Source organism: Mya arenaria, chromosome 12 (assembly GCF_026914265.1).
Source record: "Mya arenaria isolate MELC-2E11 chromosome 12, ASM2691426v1".
Lineage (NCBI taxonomy): Eukaryota > Metazoa > Mollusca > Bivalvia > Myida > Myidae > Mya > Mya arenaria.
The window spans coordinates 57,261,980-57,280,987 of NC_069133.1; the positions used below are offsets into that span (position 1 = coordinate 57,261,980).

At 38.0% G+C, this 19,008-nt stretch overlaps 1 protein-coding gene across 3 annotated transcripts in view; it reads right to left on the reverse strand.

Annotated features, from left to right (window-relative positions):
- LOC128210396 (actin-binding LIM protein 1-like) overlaps positions 1 to 19,008 on the reverse strand; it is a 58,249-nt gene that overhangs the window by 13,398 nt on the left and 25,843 nt on the right. For all 3 annotated transcript variants that reach the window (XM_052914738.1, XM_052914737.1, XM_052914739.1), the window contains 7 exons: positions 8,297 to 8,447; positions 7,846 to 7,899; positions 4,751 to 4,768; positions 3,320 to 3,538; positions 1,293 to 1,553; positions 921 to 1,013; positions 572 to 657 (listed from right to left, as the gene is read on the reverse strand). In XM_052914738.1, coding sequence (XP_052770698.1) covers positions 572 to 657; positions 921 to 1,013; positions 1,293 to 1,553; positions 3,320 to 3,538; positions 4,751 to 4,768; positions 7,846 to 7,899; positions 8,297 to 8,447 — 882 coding nt within the window. The remainder of the gene's footprint in view (positions 1 to 571; positions 658 to 920; positions 1,014 to 1,292; positions 1,554 to 3,319; positions 3,539 to 4,750; positions 4,769 to 7,845; positions 7,900 to 8,296; positions 8,448 to 19,008) is intronic.

A 19,008-nucleotide genomic window follows, 5' to 3' on the forward strand; every position in this document is an offset into this window, starting at 1 on the left:
TGTTGTTCATTTCTGCAGTGCATACTTGTATAAAATGAAACGAATTAGACAAATTTAAAGCCTGAATCAACATTTGTTTTCTTTTTATATCATTTTTTGTTAAAATAGTAAAAATACGTAATGAAAGTTTACTTTAAAGGTGAAAATGACCAATAATACGACCAACGCACAATATACGTCATTAACGATACATGTATACACAATCTTGTCTTTGCGAACACATATTCAATTTTTCCGAGTAATCGAGTACCCGAGTACTCGATCGAACGATCGTCCGAGTACTCGAGTATTAATTTTACTACTCGTTGCCATCCCTAGTATTAATACTACCATTGAAATAGGCCACATACTCTGCTGCACAGGACAAATTTGATTCTGGAATATCTGCATTTAATATTTACCATTGACAAATAAAAGGATTATATTTCAGCAATAGATAATAGCACATGGTTGTATAATCCAATGACCACCTGACCAACTTCTAACAAACAACCTAGGCTCCCAATCATGTAATGTAAATTCCAACTGTCACAATGTGTGGATCAGGTGGTGATGATAAAGATTGTCTTACAAAATCTAGATCTAGTGGTCCTCCATAGATGCCAGATACTGGCAGAGTTGCTGCCCTTGGGTCCAGGCCATATCCAGGTTTAGGAGCTGAAATCACAGGCGAATGTGTAATTATGAACTGGAAAAATTCAAGTGATACAACTATTATCATTATTAACCTCTATTCAAAATTCTAACATGGTTTCAAGTTGTCCTGCAGCTAAAAATAAACCATCTTATGGTAGAAAACATCTTGTCATGGTTCCAGAAAATCCATACATCCTGGTTTCACTGCTAAAAATCAGTCCTTTATATTTTAATTAAAGTACAACCCATTGTTTCGACAAACCATTTCCTAACACAGTCACTACCTGGGAAGTTGCCAACAACTGATATTGTTCTGTAGCCTCGAATGTCAATGTCATCCCATGAACGTCTGCTGCGGTCAATAAATCGAGAGGGCGCTGAAAAACAGAAAATATACTTGTTTCAAATGTGCCAACTTATCAGTCTCACCATATCCAATTTCCCAAGGACTAGACATTTACAGGAGCGTAGCACGAAAGAAACAAATAAAATAATCTGGTACAAATCCAACCATTATTATACAAATGCTTAAGCAATATTAGAAACAAGCCAGATGTCTGAATTGTTTCAATTTTCTATTAATAAAAGTTCTTGACTTGAATTGCTGTTCACCTTACTGAAATTTAAATTTTACAAAGGGGTAAATTAGGACTTACAAGCAAACATCGGGGACTGATATCTAGTCTGGTATTTGGGCTCGTATTTAGCGTTGGGAACCCGTGACGACTTCCAAGGATCGAGGGGCTTGGAAGGCAAGGACTTGGCAACCTCTAGCTCATTATAGATCACCTTGCCTATCCCAGACTCGTCCTTAAACTTCTTGAGCTCCTCTATTTCCCGCTTGATTTTCGGGTCCTCGAAAACTCCCTCCTCTTCCTCCTCGTCCTCCTCACCACGACTCTTCCTTCTCTGTCTCACTAGGGAGAACAAAATGTACATATCAACATGATCTGCTCAAAGACTACTTCATACAAGTTAATTGCACTGCTACTTGATGCCAAGGCTAGTCCATTTTCCTCAGTCTATCAAAGGGGAATAACTCAATGATTATTAAAGCCAGAGTTATGGGTGCTACTGCACAAATGTGTATTGTTACTGGTTACAGACGTGTCTACGTAGGAAAATCTTGTATAATGATGATTAGGATTGAATTATTGGCATGAAGCTTGCAACAACATCAAAGCTATGACGCTTGACATCGTGCCAAGACAAGTGATTAATATAATGTTGTAATAACTTCCTTCACAATCATTGTAAAATAAATAAGTTTAAAAGCTATGACAATACTTTAACTTCCTTTCTATAGAACAATAAAGGTAGCAGAAGCTATTGTCAACAACCTGTAAAATAAGTTGCCCCACAAGAGGTATAACTCCCAATAAACTGTTACAATAAAACTAATGGTAGTTGCTACATAGTGTGTTATGTCCTTTTTAACAGCTAGGTTTTCAATTTTGATTGACATAAACTTTAATTAATTCTGAAGATGGCCAGGTTTAAGTTTTTGCACAATGCTGATGATTAGTTTTTGCAAAATGCTGACACCAAGTCTATTGTAACACCTCATTTTAATCAATTCTACACAGACAGGCAAAAACCCATACGTTTTTTACCGTAAACTTTCAAACATTAAACCATGCAAATATCTCTGATATTTACAATGCAGACATTATGCCTCATTATGTAAAAAAAATGCTCTGAATTTGCTAAAATAGCTGCCAAATAATGAAATGAATGAAGAGAATATATGGTGCAACAAAACCACACTTCAAAGATAAAGAGAAACAAGCATTATCAATGAAACATTTTACTGCAATTTGTTCTGGAAGCAGAGACTCATGAGCCCACTTATACGCCTGAATATCTACCATTATATCCCCGTACAGACAGATGAGAGCCGGAGACTTACGAGAGAGATGCATACCTAACCAAACAGTCAGCATCTGCTTGTAATCACAATCATGCATAATAATACGCCTAAAGAGAAAAAACCTTGCTACTGCCAAAGAACAAACAGGCCTCACTGAAGAAGGCTTTCCCAGAAGAGTTGGGTATCTGAATTAACCCTATGATGATACCAATTAATTATTAACTCCAACTTGCAGTTAAATGGTACACATCCTACACCAGACTTTAATTGATATTTGTTTAGGAGAAGGGTAATAACCATTCAAAAGATTAAGGTTGTGCTTTGAACAGAAGAGAAATCTGTTCCATCGCAGTTCAAAACAATTCTGTACCATCCTATGCAACTGTTTAGGAGATAATAATTGTATACAGATATTGAATTTAGACGCACATGCACCAAGTTGGTATGATTTAAAATTGCTTTTCATTTCAAATACTGTATCAAATTACATGGACACATTTAATGTCAACTGTCAGTTCTGTTAAAAAAAAGGGAGATATTACTGCATGATAATGTATTTGACAGTTCCTATGTTTCACACAATTTTAAAACTTCTTTGGGGGATTGAGCAAAAACTACTACATGACATTATATTGCCACTAGTTGACGTGGTTTCGTGTAAACAATAGAACACAACTTTTTGTTTGTAAAACTGTTAGTGAGCTGTTGACCTATTAATGAAAAGAAAATCTTTCCTTAACACTAGGATCAGGTGGATCAGGAAGCAGTCAATACATGTATCATCCCAACCATACATATCCAGTATCCACGTACATATTTCTGGCAGTATGGCTGCCGGCGATGGGGGTGCTGGCCAGTCATCCCGTTCTATCTTTGCGATCTCACGAGGGGGTGGAGGTTTCCCCCCAGGGAACGTGCTCATCCTTACAGCCTCCAGGTTCTGTCGTATTCCTGTTTTGGTCCCAGGTGGGGGCGTGCCCTGGGGACCCGGGGATGAACTCCTGCGGGTCTTCGTGACAGTTTTACCCTGTGCTGTAATAAAGGTGAATCAAGCATATAAAGGGAATAAATTGCACTATAAATATATCTTTTAATGAAGGATTTTAGTAGTGTGACTTTTTAAGCTGTTTTTTTCTAACCTTGTTTAAGCCATTTATACTTGATTGAGTTTGTAAGTATGTATCATTGTGAGTAAAATATGAGACTAGGATAATTTCAATTAGCATATTTGTTGAAATGGGCCTTTAATGATACTGACTCACAGTACACATATGGGTAAAGAATGCAGGTAAAGCGAAAACAATCTGCTACAGTCATCCTTACAAGCGAATCCACATGTCAAAGTCTCTATTAATATAACCATACATATATAAAATTTTCTTTGTGAAGATTTGTTCAAAATTATCATGGACCCTTCATTTAACCAGTTTAGACAAATTGTTTACAAACAGTTTCATGACTGCAGATCACAGATTCAGTAGAGGAGATCTTGGACAGGTCAGTTTAAGACCATTGGACAGTGGTGTTTTCAAAGAATTAGTCAGGTTTTAGTGCTCAGAAACAGTTAAGACTTCTGCCATATCTTCTAGCATTGTTTTGTATATGCAACAAATCAACAAGGTACTTTTATTATCAGACATCATGGAATACCATGTATAACCATAACTAAGGAGCCATATATGTGCTTAATATCATTCATGGCATCATGGAAAGCTTAAAATTTACTTTTCATTGTTTAAAACATTTATATCAAATAAGATTTGTTTTGAAATAATGACATCATTTTAATTTTGAAAAGGTCATTTTTTAAGAACAACAATTGTCCATCTAGAAATTATCCTCATTTATACATATATTTCAGAACAATGGAAAACAGTGGTATGTTCTTTAAGCTAATTTAGAACGTTTCTACCTGCGAACAAACTGAAGTAAAAAATATCTGACATCTAAACACATCTTAAAAAAACTTAAAAAAGAGAGCCTGAGAGCTTAAATTTTTTTTCCCCAAACTGGTTTGCTTTACTCAGAATTGTTCACATACAACAATTATGTGTGTGTGTATAGATTGAATACTAGCTTTGAATTAAACCTGAAAGTTAAGGCATGTTAAGTACCAAGAAAACAACATTGCCATTCAGCATTCTGTAATTACATCTATAGGTACACATGCAGAATAACAGAAGTAAGAAGAAACCATAAAATATTTCAGATAAAAAAGACAAGGAAATTAAAAGAACGGCTTACCTAAGGTCTGCATACCCCCTGAAAGGAATTGTGAAAAAGTAAAGAAAATAAATCAGAAATTAACTTATATAAGAAATAAATTTAATAAACAGTTTAGTCATTTGTGTTGTTACTAATGTCAACTGTTTTAGTAGCTATATTGGCTTTCTCCATTTCTCATGCATTAGTTAGGATGTTCCAAATATTATTATTATTATCAACTTCATTTCTGAGGAATTTTAACAACAGAAATACTCTTTACCTCACTTGACTAGAGTTTGTTTCTAACAGGTGTGATATGGATAAGGTCATTGTCTAACCACCAATATAAAGCCACTTACATTGATCAGCAAGTTAAGTGTTTGACCAAGAAAAATGTATATGAGTATCTATCATGTGTTTCTGGTACTGATAAAAAAATCCGACCTGAGGGCACGAACATAAGGCGGTAACGAGGCTTGCTGAGTTACTGGCCATGCAGCATGCCCCAGAGTCGGATTTTTCGATCCGGACCGGAAAAACATGATTTTTTTTTCTCTTGCATATCTAAAATTATCGATTTGTGGAAAAAATGATGTAGAAAACATTCTTTTGTACCTTTCACCAAAAAGCGTGTGTGATGTTGTCTACTGATGTCATAAAGCGCAGTAATTTTAAATCGCTATTGACGTCAAATAGTTCCTCTAAAAATCATGTTTTTACGATTATTTATTACCACTTTTATTTTAAAGTCTTTCATACTTATATATTTGATTGGGCTTAATTGAAATGGCATAATATACTTTTCATAAACCATACAATAAAAGAAATAAGAAGTGGTGCGTTGTTGCGCCTGACTCATCTTCCATGGGGTATATAAGACGGGTTTTTCCAGCACTGGTCACATGACCGGAAATCACATAAATGGTGTTTATGACATTATAATTGAAGTGCAAGTCATTTGTCATTTAAAAATATACAAAAGACCTCTGTTAATTAGCAGCAACTTCCCCCCTGTATTAAGTGGCCACCTGTCTTAAGCAGTCATTTTGACCTGTTCCCAAAGTTGGCCACTTAATACAGGTATGATTGAACACGATTCTTGGCAGCTGAACTGTAACATGGTTTACATGGTGCATGTTCCTATATTGTTTTTTGCAGAAAATATGTCCTTGAAATAAATGATACTGAGAAATAATCTTATGACATAAATGCATCAGTCATAATCTTAAAACATACTATTTCAATAATCTTCAGATAACACATACAAGGCACATTTATAACAAACACACATTAAGACAATTAGCAGTCTAATTTCACAAGTTGTATAATAAAAACAAGAGGGCCCTGAAGGCCCTGTATCGCTCACCTGATCCAATTCAAGTGTGAAATAAGTGTTTTCAGGGCAATTGTGACAAGGGAAGGGAATAAGTGTTTTTCAGGATGATGGAAAGTGCAAACCTTACCTTGCTGTAATGAGTACATTCTGACCAGGTTTCATACAGATAAAGTAGAAAATATGGCCTCAGCAGTGTTTGAACAATGATTTCTATGATTTGACTTTGTGACCTAGATTTTGAACTCAGGTTACCCAGTTTCAAACTTGACATAGACTTCATAAACACAAACAATCTGACATAGTTTCATGGTGATCAAAGAGAGAATGTAACTTCTACAGTGTTAACAACGTTTTTCTATGATTTGACCTAGTGGCCTGGTTTTTGACCTCTTTACCCAGTTTCAAACTCTACCTAAAGATCATCAAGAATAACATTCTGATCAAGTTCCATGAACATATGGTCATAAATGTGGCCTCTAGAGTGTTAACATGCTTTTCCTATAATTTGACCTGGTGACCTAGTTTTTGACCGCACATGACCCAGATTCGAACTTGGCCTAGAGGTAATCAATATATTCATTCTGACTTAGTTTCATGAACATACAGTCATAAATGTGACCTCTAGAGTGCTAACAAGCTTTTCCTATGATTTGACCTAATGACCTAGTTTTTGACCACACATGACCCAGATTCAAACTTGACTTAGAGGTAATTAATATAAACATTCTGACCAACTTCCATGAAGATACAGTTATAAATGTGACCTATAGAGTGTTAACAAGCGTTTCCTTAAATTTGACCTGGTAACGTAGTTTTTGACCGCACATGACCCAGATTCGAACTTGGCCTAGAGGTAATCAATATAAACATCCTGAAAAAGTTTCATTAACATACAGTCATAAATGTGACCTCTTGAGTGCTAACAAGCTTTTCCTATGATTTGACCTGGTGACCTAATTTTTGACCGCACATGACCCAGATTTAAACTTGACTTAAAGATTATTAATATAAACATTCTGACCAACTTTCATGAAGATACAGTCATAAATGTGACCTCTAGAGTGTTAACAAGCTTTTCCTTCAAATTGACCTGGTGACCTAGTTTTTGACAGCACATGACCTAGACTCAAATTTGAACTAGAGATTATTAATATTTACATTCTGACAAAGTTTTCTGAAGATACAATCATAAATGTGTCCTCCATAGTGTTAACAAGCTTTTCTTTTAATTTGACCTGGTGACCTAGTTTTTAACCCCAGATGACCCAATATCGAACTCGTCCAAGATTTTATTGAGGGTAACATTCTGATCAAGTTTCATTAAGACTGTGCCCAAATTGTGACCTCTTGAGTGTTATCAGGCAAATTGTTCACGACAGACGACGACGACAGACGACTTCGACAGACGACGGACACAGGGCGATCACAATAGCTCCCCTTGAGCACTTCGTGATCAGGTGAGCTAATAAGTTTTTGGACTTTTTTTCTCAAAGTTTAGGTTTCCTTTGGAGTTGCCTGTACTTCATTAAAAAGAAAAACTCATTTTTCATTTATACAACACAAAACAGGTATTCTGATAAAAAACGGTTATAATCTTTTATATTGAAAATGCAGTCAAACTACTTTTCATTTTTTTGTTCTTGTTTCTTTCATAATCCATGTACTCTGTTAACAACAAACAACAATACCAAACACTTGTAACATTCACAACAGTGCAAACAGAATACACGGTCACACAATAAACAATTATACATGAACGGAAACAACAGTAACAACAACACATCTACACACACGTTACCTTTTTTTGCCGTCTTGAGAAACTTCGGAGGCTCTTTTGAATAAGAAAAGTTTGCTGAAAAAGAAGAAAAAATAACATCAAATATCTTCCTGAAAGATCTCTTGAGTGTATGACTAATAATTTTTAAGTTATGAGCGACACAAATTCAAGAAGTCCAAAAATGCCAATTTTTGCTTATTAAGGGCAATAACTCTGGATATACTATACACAACTTATTTACCTGAACAACATTCCCATGCAACACAAGTCCAAAAAAGCCAAAAAAAATTATTAACGGGCCATAACTCTGGTTTTACTAAGTGTAGAAGGGAAAGAAACCCTAGGTGCACCACTTAACCACCTAAATAACATTCCATCATTATCATCATAATTATGTTAAAAAGAATATAATTTTATACACATGATGAGGGGGAATAAACTTCATAAACCCTTGCCTTGCCTAGTGCCTTACCTGGTCGTATAAACTGGTTGACATTGTTCTTCCCCTTGGGTTCTGACAGAGTCCTGCCCCTGTGCACATACTTTTGGGAGCCTGTTTTTAAGTAGCTTTGGTTGTAAAACTTCCCAAAGTTCATTTCTGTACGTTTTTCATACGAAGAATCCTGAAAATTAAGACAATGAGTAAAAAAGAATAGGAGGAGAATATCTAAGTTACGAAACAGGTAAGGATGACAACAAAATAATGGAAATATGCAACATGCATGAAACAAAAAATTAATTAAAGAACGTTTATATAGTTTTTGGAATTATATCAAATAATAATTTGAAAACATTTAACTATAAAGGATAAAAAACAACCCCTTTCAATAAAAACAACCGCATATTTTATGATGATGATAATGCCTACTATGAGCTTTAGTGTTATTTAAGATGTATTCAATTTCTTTTAGATGTATAATTCAATATAAACCACAACATGGAAACAACAACCACAGAATGGAACAAGCACCTACATTAATGTGTCTGAAAACTAGATCACCACTACATAGCAAGATGATGCACATCTGCTGATCTGAATGTAGATCAATTATTGGCAGACCAGAACATTTGGCAGACCCAACCATAAACCCAACTGAAAAACACATGGGCCATCTCTTCAACCAAGGCTAGCAAGCAGCTCTCAGACTGTTCTTGGCATTCTCAGATTATAGAACAGATGACATAAACCTGTTATAAAGGTAATCAATGTTAAAGGTCACATTTAAGTATGACCAGTTAAACATATTGATTGTAAGTAACATCAATTTCTAAACTTTATACATCTAGTCATGACCACAGAAGTAAAACCTTATACAATAGTAAACTTAAGCCGTGGGACCATTCCAGATGTCATTCATTGCATGTCTAAACAAGAGGGCCATGATGGCCCTGTATCGCTCACCTGTAGCTTTGCTAAATAAAGTGAACATTCTGACCTATTATCATAAAGATCCAATGAAAAGTATGGCCCCTAGAGGCCACTCTTTTATTTGTCCCACTGACCTAGTTTTTTACCCCACATGACCCTATCAGTAGGCAATGCTTCAAACCAAATATTTAAGACCTAGTCCTTGTGGCTTCAGACAAGAAAATTTTAAAGTTTTTTCCTATATAAGCCTATGTAAAACTTGTGACACCCAGGGTGAGGCCTCTTTTCACCACAGGTGCACAAATTGAACAATCTTGGTAGCGGGCCACTAGGTTATGCCACATATAAAATGCCAATGTCTTGTTGGTTTAGACAAGAAGTTTTTTGTTCTATATAAGCCTATGCAAAACTTGTGACTCCCCCCAGGATAGGGCCTCTTCTCCCCAGGGGCATAAATTGAACAATCTTGGTAGAGGACCACTTGGTTATGATACATACCAAATATTGAATGCGTAGGCCTTGCATTTTCAGACAAGAAGATTTTTAAACACTTTCCTTATATAAGCCTATGTAAAACTTGTGACCCCCTAGGTGGGGCCTCTTATCACTTCAGGGGCATAATTTGAATAATCTCGGTAGAGAACCACAAGGTAATGTGTTCACAAGGTTTTTCTACTAATTGACCTATTGACCTAGTTATTGACGGTAAATGACCCAATATCGAACTTGACCTAGATTTTATAGAGATGATCATTCTGACCAAGTTACATTTAGATTAGGCTTAAGTTGTGACCTCTATTGTGTTCACATGGTTTTAATACTAATTGACCTAGTGACCTAGTTATTGACCGCGAATGACCCAATATCGAACTTGACCTATATTTTTCTAGAGATGATCATTCTGACCAAGTTGAATTGAGTTAAGCCTAAAATTGTGACCTCTATTGTGTTCACAAGGTTTTTCTACTAATTGACCTAGTGACCTAGTTTTTGACCTGGGTTGACCCAATATGGAACTTGACCTAGCTTATGTTAAGATGATCATTCTGACCAAGTTTCATTAAGATAAGGCTAAAATTGTGACCTCTATTTTGTTCACAAGGTTTTTCTACTAATTGACCTAGTGACCTAGTTATTGACTGCGTATGACCCAATATCGAACTTGACCCAGATTTTATAGAGATGATCATTCTGACCAAGTTGCATTAAGATTAGCCTAAACTTGTGACCTCTATTGTGTTCACAAGGTTTTTGTACTAATTGACCTAGTGACCTAGTTATTGACCGCAGATGACCCAATATCGAACTTGACCTAGATTTTATAGAGATGATCATTCTGACCAAGTTGCATTGAGATTAGGCTAAAATTGTGACCTCTATTGTGTTCAGAAGGTTTTTGTACTAATTGACCTAGTGACCTAGTTTTTGACCCCAGATGACCCAATATCGAACTTGACCTAGATTTTATAGAGATGATCAGTCTGACCAAGTTTCATAAAGATTAGGTCAAAATTGTGACCTCTATTGTGTTCACAAGCAATTGTGAACGGACGGACGGACGGACGGACGGACGACGGACGAAGAGTGATCACAAAAGCTCACCTTGTCACTACGTGACAGGTGAGCTAAAAAAGCATTTTGGGTCCAAAATTACTTAATTTGGCGAATACACCACCAACAGGTGGGGGTAAAATTCCTTCTAAAAATTATCAATGTCACCCTCGGGGAATTGGATTAATTTAAGCCATTATGCAGTCATTATTGGGCACAAACAATCCTTTTAAATAAACACAAAAGAGGGTCACATTCAATAAAATTATTAGGGACTATATTATTTCCTGTTAATTTTAAATAATGAAATACCATTTTCTTGAGAATTTGTATAAAACAATGGAAGCTGCAGTGAATGTCTGAACGCCAGATGTAGGCAGAGTACTGAAAATAGCATTCTGTTCTGGGTAACACTGAGCTTGAAAGATGTTTACAGTATCTTGTCATCAGCTTTAGCATTGCTGGCCAAGTAACATTTTCTTCACCAGATGCAAGGGAAATAAGGCTTTATGGAACTTATGATGTCATATGAGCATGCATGCCATTACAGACACCAGATGCAAGGGAAATAAGTCTTCATTGATGTTTATGATATGGTAGAATCAGGACTATTTCCTTCTCCTGACAAATCTTAAGATGTCAAGGAAAATGCTTCTATGCTCACAGCATGTTTGTCCAACCTTTGTTCACTTTTGCATCAAAATATTGGTCTTCAAATGTAAGGTATTTTTGATGCACCCATGAATTAACACTCAAGAGTTTGTTTATTGAAATGTAGCACTTCATTGCAGACCTTTCAAGTATCATTGACTGGTTGGTGAGTGATAAATCAGGGCTCAAGGTTTTTTCAAGTACAATAAGAATTCATTTTGCAGTACACCATTTGCATCATACTAAAATCTGTATACCCTAACCCTAACCTTTGAATTTGAATGCTTTCGGAAACTATTTTTTGTAATTTTTGTCATCATTCAATTTAAAATTTGGAACAAATGTATTCATATCTGGTAGTAAGTGAGTGTACATGTACATGAAGACAGATCAGCTACTCTAAATTATACATACATTAAGCGGCTTTGATGGGTTGAGAATCCTGGTGGAGAAGAAAGTTAAAATCTCCACCACTGATTAGCTGAGCTCTGAGCCAGAATCCAGCAGCATAATGTGTCTAATTATGAGATAATAAAATGCAGAGGGGGAGGATTGTAACTGCCGGGTGATGGTAAGTGGTGCCAATATAGCAGGAGGTCTGAGATGGGTCTAAACAGAGAGCAGAGCTTGGGCATTTATACCTCAACAAACAAAGCCACTGGGCCAAAACTGGCACAGTGTATACAAAGAGGGACATTTCTGGCATCACATTACAATACTAGGGTCTTATATAAGGCCAGGGTCTGCACAGTGCATACAAAGAAGGACACTACTGGCACAGCTTTATGAAACTAGGGTCTTATATAAGGCCAGGGTCTGCACAGTGCATACAAAGAAGGACACCACTGGCACAGCTTTATGACACTAGGGTCTTATATAAGGCCAGGGTCTGCACAGTGTATACAAAGAAGGACACTACTGGCACAGCTTTATGAAACTAGGGTCTTATATAAGGCCACCTGGTCAGCACAGTGTATACATAAACGCCATTATTGCCATAGCTCTACAAAACTGGGCTCTGGTAACTATCATTTTAATGTACATATCATATTATTGTGAAATGGCCACATCAAAACAACTGCATGATAAGGTGGTTCACAAATTTAGCTGCATTATAAGTTAAAGGCACTGGTGAGGTGGCTCAAGTGAGCAAATAAAAACATCTTACTGGCTTTTAAAACCATGAAGATAATTATCATTGCCACATTCTTATTTTATGACATCCCGACTGTTAACAGGTTTGGGTCAAAGAATCTAGACCATGGCAGTAAAATTCTCAAATGTAGAACAGTTGCCACACTGGTGGGTATTTGTGAGTATTTGTGGGTATCTCTCCCATTAATGAGAGCCACAAGGGCAATTATCAGGTTGTGAAATAAGAAGGCTGACAAGGCCCTTTGGCTGTAAATAGACACCTTTCATGTGGGGTACTTAATAATAATATGCCTGCAGCAGATAGATTGGTCATTAACTGCACACCATTACATACTGCCATATGTCTGAGTGATGTTTGATCTTGTGAATAGAAAATAATTTTATTATGAAGGTGAGGATGTGATAGAATCAGCATGATTTGTATCAATGGAGATACCACACAAGCACATGTCTGAAGAAAATATGGCTTTGTGAACTCTAGTATGCATCAGAAAATTGCAGACAAAAATTAAGCCACAAAGAAAACTTGTATATATACCATTGCACCATACAAGGCTTGATCTGAAATTTGAGTGTTGTCATGGGTAACTAAAATCTAGAATAAGCCTGATCAAATACATTTATTTTATAAGAACAATGTAGATTGCATTTAACTTTGTAACAATTTGCTAATTTTGAAACAACAACTGTTAGATTTTTGCATTAAAAAAACCTTGAATTTCCAGAATAACCCAGGATATTCCAAGTATAAACAACTTATTACAATGTACGGGCTTTAAAATAATTCCAGTCCATCCTAATGCACTGTCCTGTAAACAGTGAAACTGCTTTTGGACAACTTACATCAGAAAAGAGTTCATTGTATATGTTGTGGCAACAGTATCAGCAGACTCGGATCTTAGAATACTGACAAGAAATTAATGTTCTTTAAATCAATGATGGCAACAACAAGCCCCTCAGCCTGCTACTCCCTGTAACAGAGAGGTCAACCATGTTCATATCAGAAGTATCAACAGATTATTCATGTTATTTGGCCCATATCATATTGGGAATTGACAGAACAAGGTTTAGCTAGCATTGTGGTATTAGAATACCTTAGCTCATGGTTGCCTACCATGAGGAATGAGAAAAATGGGTATCACCCGGTAACTTAAATATTTAGGGCTTAATGACTTATTTTTTTTGGAGAGTGGGGCTATTTACCAAAGCCAATTATTATTTATCATATTGCAACTTGATTGATTTTACTGATTGTATACCATTCAGTAGGTGGAACATCCGTTGTACCATGTTATCATCATCAATTTTAAAATTATTATGTTTCTATAGTCTAGCTTGCATTTCAATACTTTAATAAATAATCACATATTGAAATCTATTGTAAGGATTATTAAACATGACATCACATAAAACACAGCTTTTACAGAAAAATTTCTTAAAGCTGAAGAGAGAGAAGTACTTAGAAAATGATTATGAAATACAATACATTATGATCCCCACAACACATTCTCTCCCCCCTCCCCTGCAGATAAAAGCACAATAACCATAATGATTCAGTTATCAAACATGATATAGTTTGACATATGGCAGGCACGGCTAACAAAAACATACCCACTGTGTTTTTTCTAAAACAGACACAGCAAGCTCTATCTTTTTTATTACAATAATTATACCCTGCCCTATTCAAATTTTCTGACTGAAATTTAACTAGCCTCATGATTCACTTAAATGATTTACAGTGAACAGGATTAACAGCAGTGAGTTTGCAGCTGGCAGAACAGGATTGACAGCAGTGAGTTTGCAGCTGGCAGAACAGGATTGACTGCAGTGAGTTTGCAGCAGGCAGAACATGATTGACAGCAGTCAGTTTGCAGCTGGCAGAACATGATTGACAGCAGTCAGTTTGCAGCTGGCAGAACAGGATTGACTGCAGTCAGTTTGCAGCTAGCAGAACAGAATTAACAGCAGTCAGTTTGCAGCTGGCAGAACACTGGATTGACAGCAGTGAGTTTGCAGCTAGCAGAACAGAATTGACAGCAGTGAGTTTGCAGCTAGCAGAACATGATTGACAGCAGTGAGTTTACAGCTAGCAGAACAGGATTGACAGCAGTGAGTTTACAGCTAGCAGAACAAGATTGACAGCCGTGAGTTTGCAGCTAGCAGAACAGGATTAACAGCAGTGAGTTTGCTGCTAGCAGAACAGGATTAACAGCAGTGAGTTTGCTGCTAGCAGAACAGGATAAACAGCAGTGAGTTTGCTGCTAACAAAACAGGATAAACAGCAATGAGTTTGCTGCTAGCAGAACAGGATTGACAGCAGTGAGTTTGCTGCTAGCAGAACAGGATTGACAGCAATGAGTTTGCTGCTAGCAGAACAGGATTAACAGCAGTGAGTCTGCTGCTAGCAGAACATGATTGACAGCTGTGAGTTGCCATCTAGCAGAACAGGATTAACAGCAGCGAGTTGGCAGCTAGCAGAACATGATTGGCAGCAGTGAGTTTGCTGCTAGCAGAACAGGATAAACAGCAGTGAGTTGGCAGCTAGCAGAACTGGATAAACAGCAGTGCGTTGGCAGCTAGCAGAACTGGATAAAAACAGCAGTGAGTTTGCTGCTCGCATAACATGATTGACAACAGTGAGTTTGCTGCTAGCAGAACAGGATTGACAGCAGTGAGTTTGCAGCTGGCAGAACAGGATGAACAGCAGTGAGTTGGCAGCTAGCAGAAAATGATTGACAGCAGTGTGTTTGCAGCTGGCAGAACAGGTTTTACAGCAGTGAATTTGCTGCTAGCAGAATATGATTGACAGCAGTGTGTTTGCAGCTGGCAGAACAGGTTTGACAGCAGTGAGTTGGCAGCTAGCAGAACATGATTGACAGCAGTGTGTTTGCAGCTGGCAGAACAGGTTTGACTGCAGTGAGTTTGCTACTAGCAGAACATGATTGACAGCAGTGAGTTTGCTGCTCGCATAACATGATTGACAACAGTGAGTTTGCTGCTAGCAGAACAGGATTGACAGCAGTGAGTTTGCAGCTGGCAGAACAGGATGAACAGCAGTGAGTTGGCAGCTAGCAGAAAATGATTGACAGCAGTGTGTTTGCAGCTGGCAGAACAGGTTTTACAGCAGTGAATTTGCTGCTAGCATCATGATTGACAGCAGTGTGTTTGCAGCTGGCAGAACAGGTTTGACAGTAGTGAGTTGGCAGCTAGCAGAACATGATTGACAGCAGTGTGTTTGCAGCTGGCAGAACAGGTTTGACTGCAGTGAGTTTGCTACTAGCAGAACATGATTGACAGCAGTGTGTTTGCAGCTGGCAGAACAGGTTTGACAGCAGTGAGTTGGCAGCTAGCAGAACAGGATTGACAGCAGTGAGTAAGCAGCTGGCATAACAGGATTAACAGCAGTGAGTTGGCAGCAAGCAGAACATGATTGACAGCAGTGTGTTTGCAGCTGGCAGAACAGGTTTTACAGAAGTGAGTTTGCTGCTAGCAGAACAGAATAAACAGTAGCAAGTTTGCTGCTTGCAGGAACATGATTGACAGCTGTGAGTTGCCATCTAGCAGAACAGGATTAACAGCAGTGAGTTTGCTGCTAGCAGAACAGGATTAACAGGAGTGAGTTGGCAGCTAGCAGAACATGCTTGGCAGCAGTGAGTTTGCTGCTAGCAGAACAAGATTGGCAGCAGTGAGTATGCTGCTAGCAGAACGGGATTGGCAGCATTGAGTTTGCTGCTAGCAGAACAGGATTGGCAGCAGTGAGTTTGCTGCTAGCAGAACGGTATTGACAGCAGTGAGTTTGCTGCTAACAGAACAGGATTAACATCAGCGAGTTTGCAGCTCGCAGAACAGGATTAACAGAAAAAGTACATGTGCAGCTTCAATTTTCAGTACTTAATTTAACGCTACCTAATTGCAGGATACCTGTACTAAGGAATAAGATAACAAAAACTACAGGGAAAAGCCCAGAAGCCACACCCTGTTTGGAGGCACACAGATCAAAGCCTAACACACAGAAATTTTACAGTTGACATACACACAGGTTGACCACTCCAAGACACTATACTGTTACATTTGATCTTCCCATACACTTCAAAAGACCAACATACTAAATAAAGGAATACAAAATGGGACAAATCGGGTGATTTTCTTTAGTTGCAGCCCAAGAAACCAGCATCGGAAATGTGTCACATTCCTGGAAGAAGTCCAGACTCCATTATTACTCTTAATAAAAGCAATATCACAACATAAACAACAATAATGTATTATGTTAGTGCTGGTTCTTGTGCCAAAGTCTTATAATATTCTCTGATTAATGTTGTATTCTAGCTTAAGCACTCAGCGCAAGATGTACATAATTCAATATACAAACAGAAGTAGCTCAATACTTCTGTCACACATTCATATCCCACAAGTGCAGTGTTTTGAAACTCATAGACTAAGATAATCATTTCAATAAAAAAAGTTTTATGAAAACCAAAATGTTAGGTTTAGATCATAATTCATTACAGCTTGTTTTTTTTATAAGACAGTTATGAATTACTCTACAGCAGAACTGTTTTCCTTTAAAAGTGACACTGGTAAGGTTAATGAACCAACAATCTTTTGGCTAAGAGGCAGACACCTGGAACACTCGACCACACTAACCTTAGTTGAGATTGAACCCACAATTAACCTATGAAGTGTGAGGTGGATACCTGGACCACTAATGCACACTGACCTTAGTGGGGTTTAAACGCACAACCTCTAGAGTGTAAGGTAGACACCCAGACCGTTTAACCTCACTCACCTTAGTGGGACTTACACCCACAACCTCTGAATGTGGGAGGTAGATGTCAGGATCAATTAAATTAAATACTATCACATTGGTGGAAATTAACCCACAATCTCTGGAGTGAGAGGTGGACACTTGGGCCACTAAATGAGTCTCATTTTGGTGGGAAATGAACCAATAATCACTCAATGTGAGGTTGACACACCCTGGACATCTGGACTACAAAACCACTCTTACTTTAGTGGGACTTGACATACAAGCTCTCAAATGAGAGGTGGACACCTGGACCACAAGACCACTCTCACCATAGTGGGACTTGAACCCAAAACCTCTCAAGAGGGAGGTGGGCACATGTACCACTCTGAACCACTCTCACCAAAGTGGGGCTTGAACCAAAAACTTCTCAAGTGAAAGGTGAACACCAGTCCTGGACCACAAGACCACTCTAACCTTAGTGGGGCTTGAACCAACAATTTCTCAAGTGAAAGGTGGATACCTGGACCACTAAACCTCTCTTAGCTTAGTGGAGCTTGAACCAAAAACTTCCCAAGTGAAAGGTGAACACCTGGACCACAAGACCACTCTTACCTTAGTGGAGCTTGAACCAACAATTTCTCAAGTGAAAGGTGAACACCTGGACCACTCAACCACTCTCACCGGAGTGGGGCTTGAACCAACAACTTCTGAAGTGAAAGGTGAACACCTGGACCACTCAACCACTCTCACCGGAGTGGGGCTTGAACCAACAACTTCTGAAGTGAAAGGTGAACACCTGGACCACTCAACCACTCTCACCGGAGTGGGGCTTGAACCAAAAACTTCTCAAGTGAAATGTGAACACCAGTCCTGGACCACAAGACCACTCTAACCTTAGTGGGGCTTGAACCAACAATTTCTCCAGTGAAAGGTGGATATTCTGGACCACTAAACCTCTCTTAGCTTAGTGGAGCTTGAACCAACAACTTCTCAAGTGAAAGGTGAACACCTGGACCACTCAACCACTCTCACAGGAGTGGGGCTTGAACCCACAACTTCTCAAGTGAAAGGTGAACACCTGGACCACAAGACCACTCTAACCTTAGTGGGGCTTGAACCAACAACTTCTTAAGTGAAAGGTGGATACCTGGACCACTAAACCTCTCTTAACTTAGTGGAGCTTGAACTGCAACAACTTCTGGAGTGTGAGGTGGACACCTGGCCCATTGAACCATTCTCACCTTGGTGGAGCTAACTTTCAAGTCAGAGGTTGACACATGGACCACTAAACCACTCTCACCTTGGTGGGGCTTTGACCCACAATTTCTCAACATCTATACCACTATATATATCTAGCTGCCATCTGTTTGAGCAGCAGCATGCATCACATTTCTCTATTCATTTTCAATATAAAATTAAAGAGCAACAGGAGCTGGAAATGGCTTTGTAACAGCTTAATTAATCAATTTCATGCTGCCCCATTCTACAATTTCAAGAAAAATACAGTTCAGAATGACTGATCTAATTCCAGTCAGCACTTAGCCACCTTGATTACCAGGGAAACATGTGTTAACATTCTTCAACTTAATAAATATTGATAAGACACTTCCGAGATGTATTTTCTGAGCACAAATACCTGTGAAATGTTGATTAAACTTCAGTTTCTGTGTTGAAAGATTGATGTGTGAAAATGGCTACGCCTGTTTAGAAA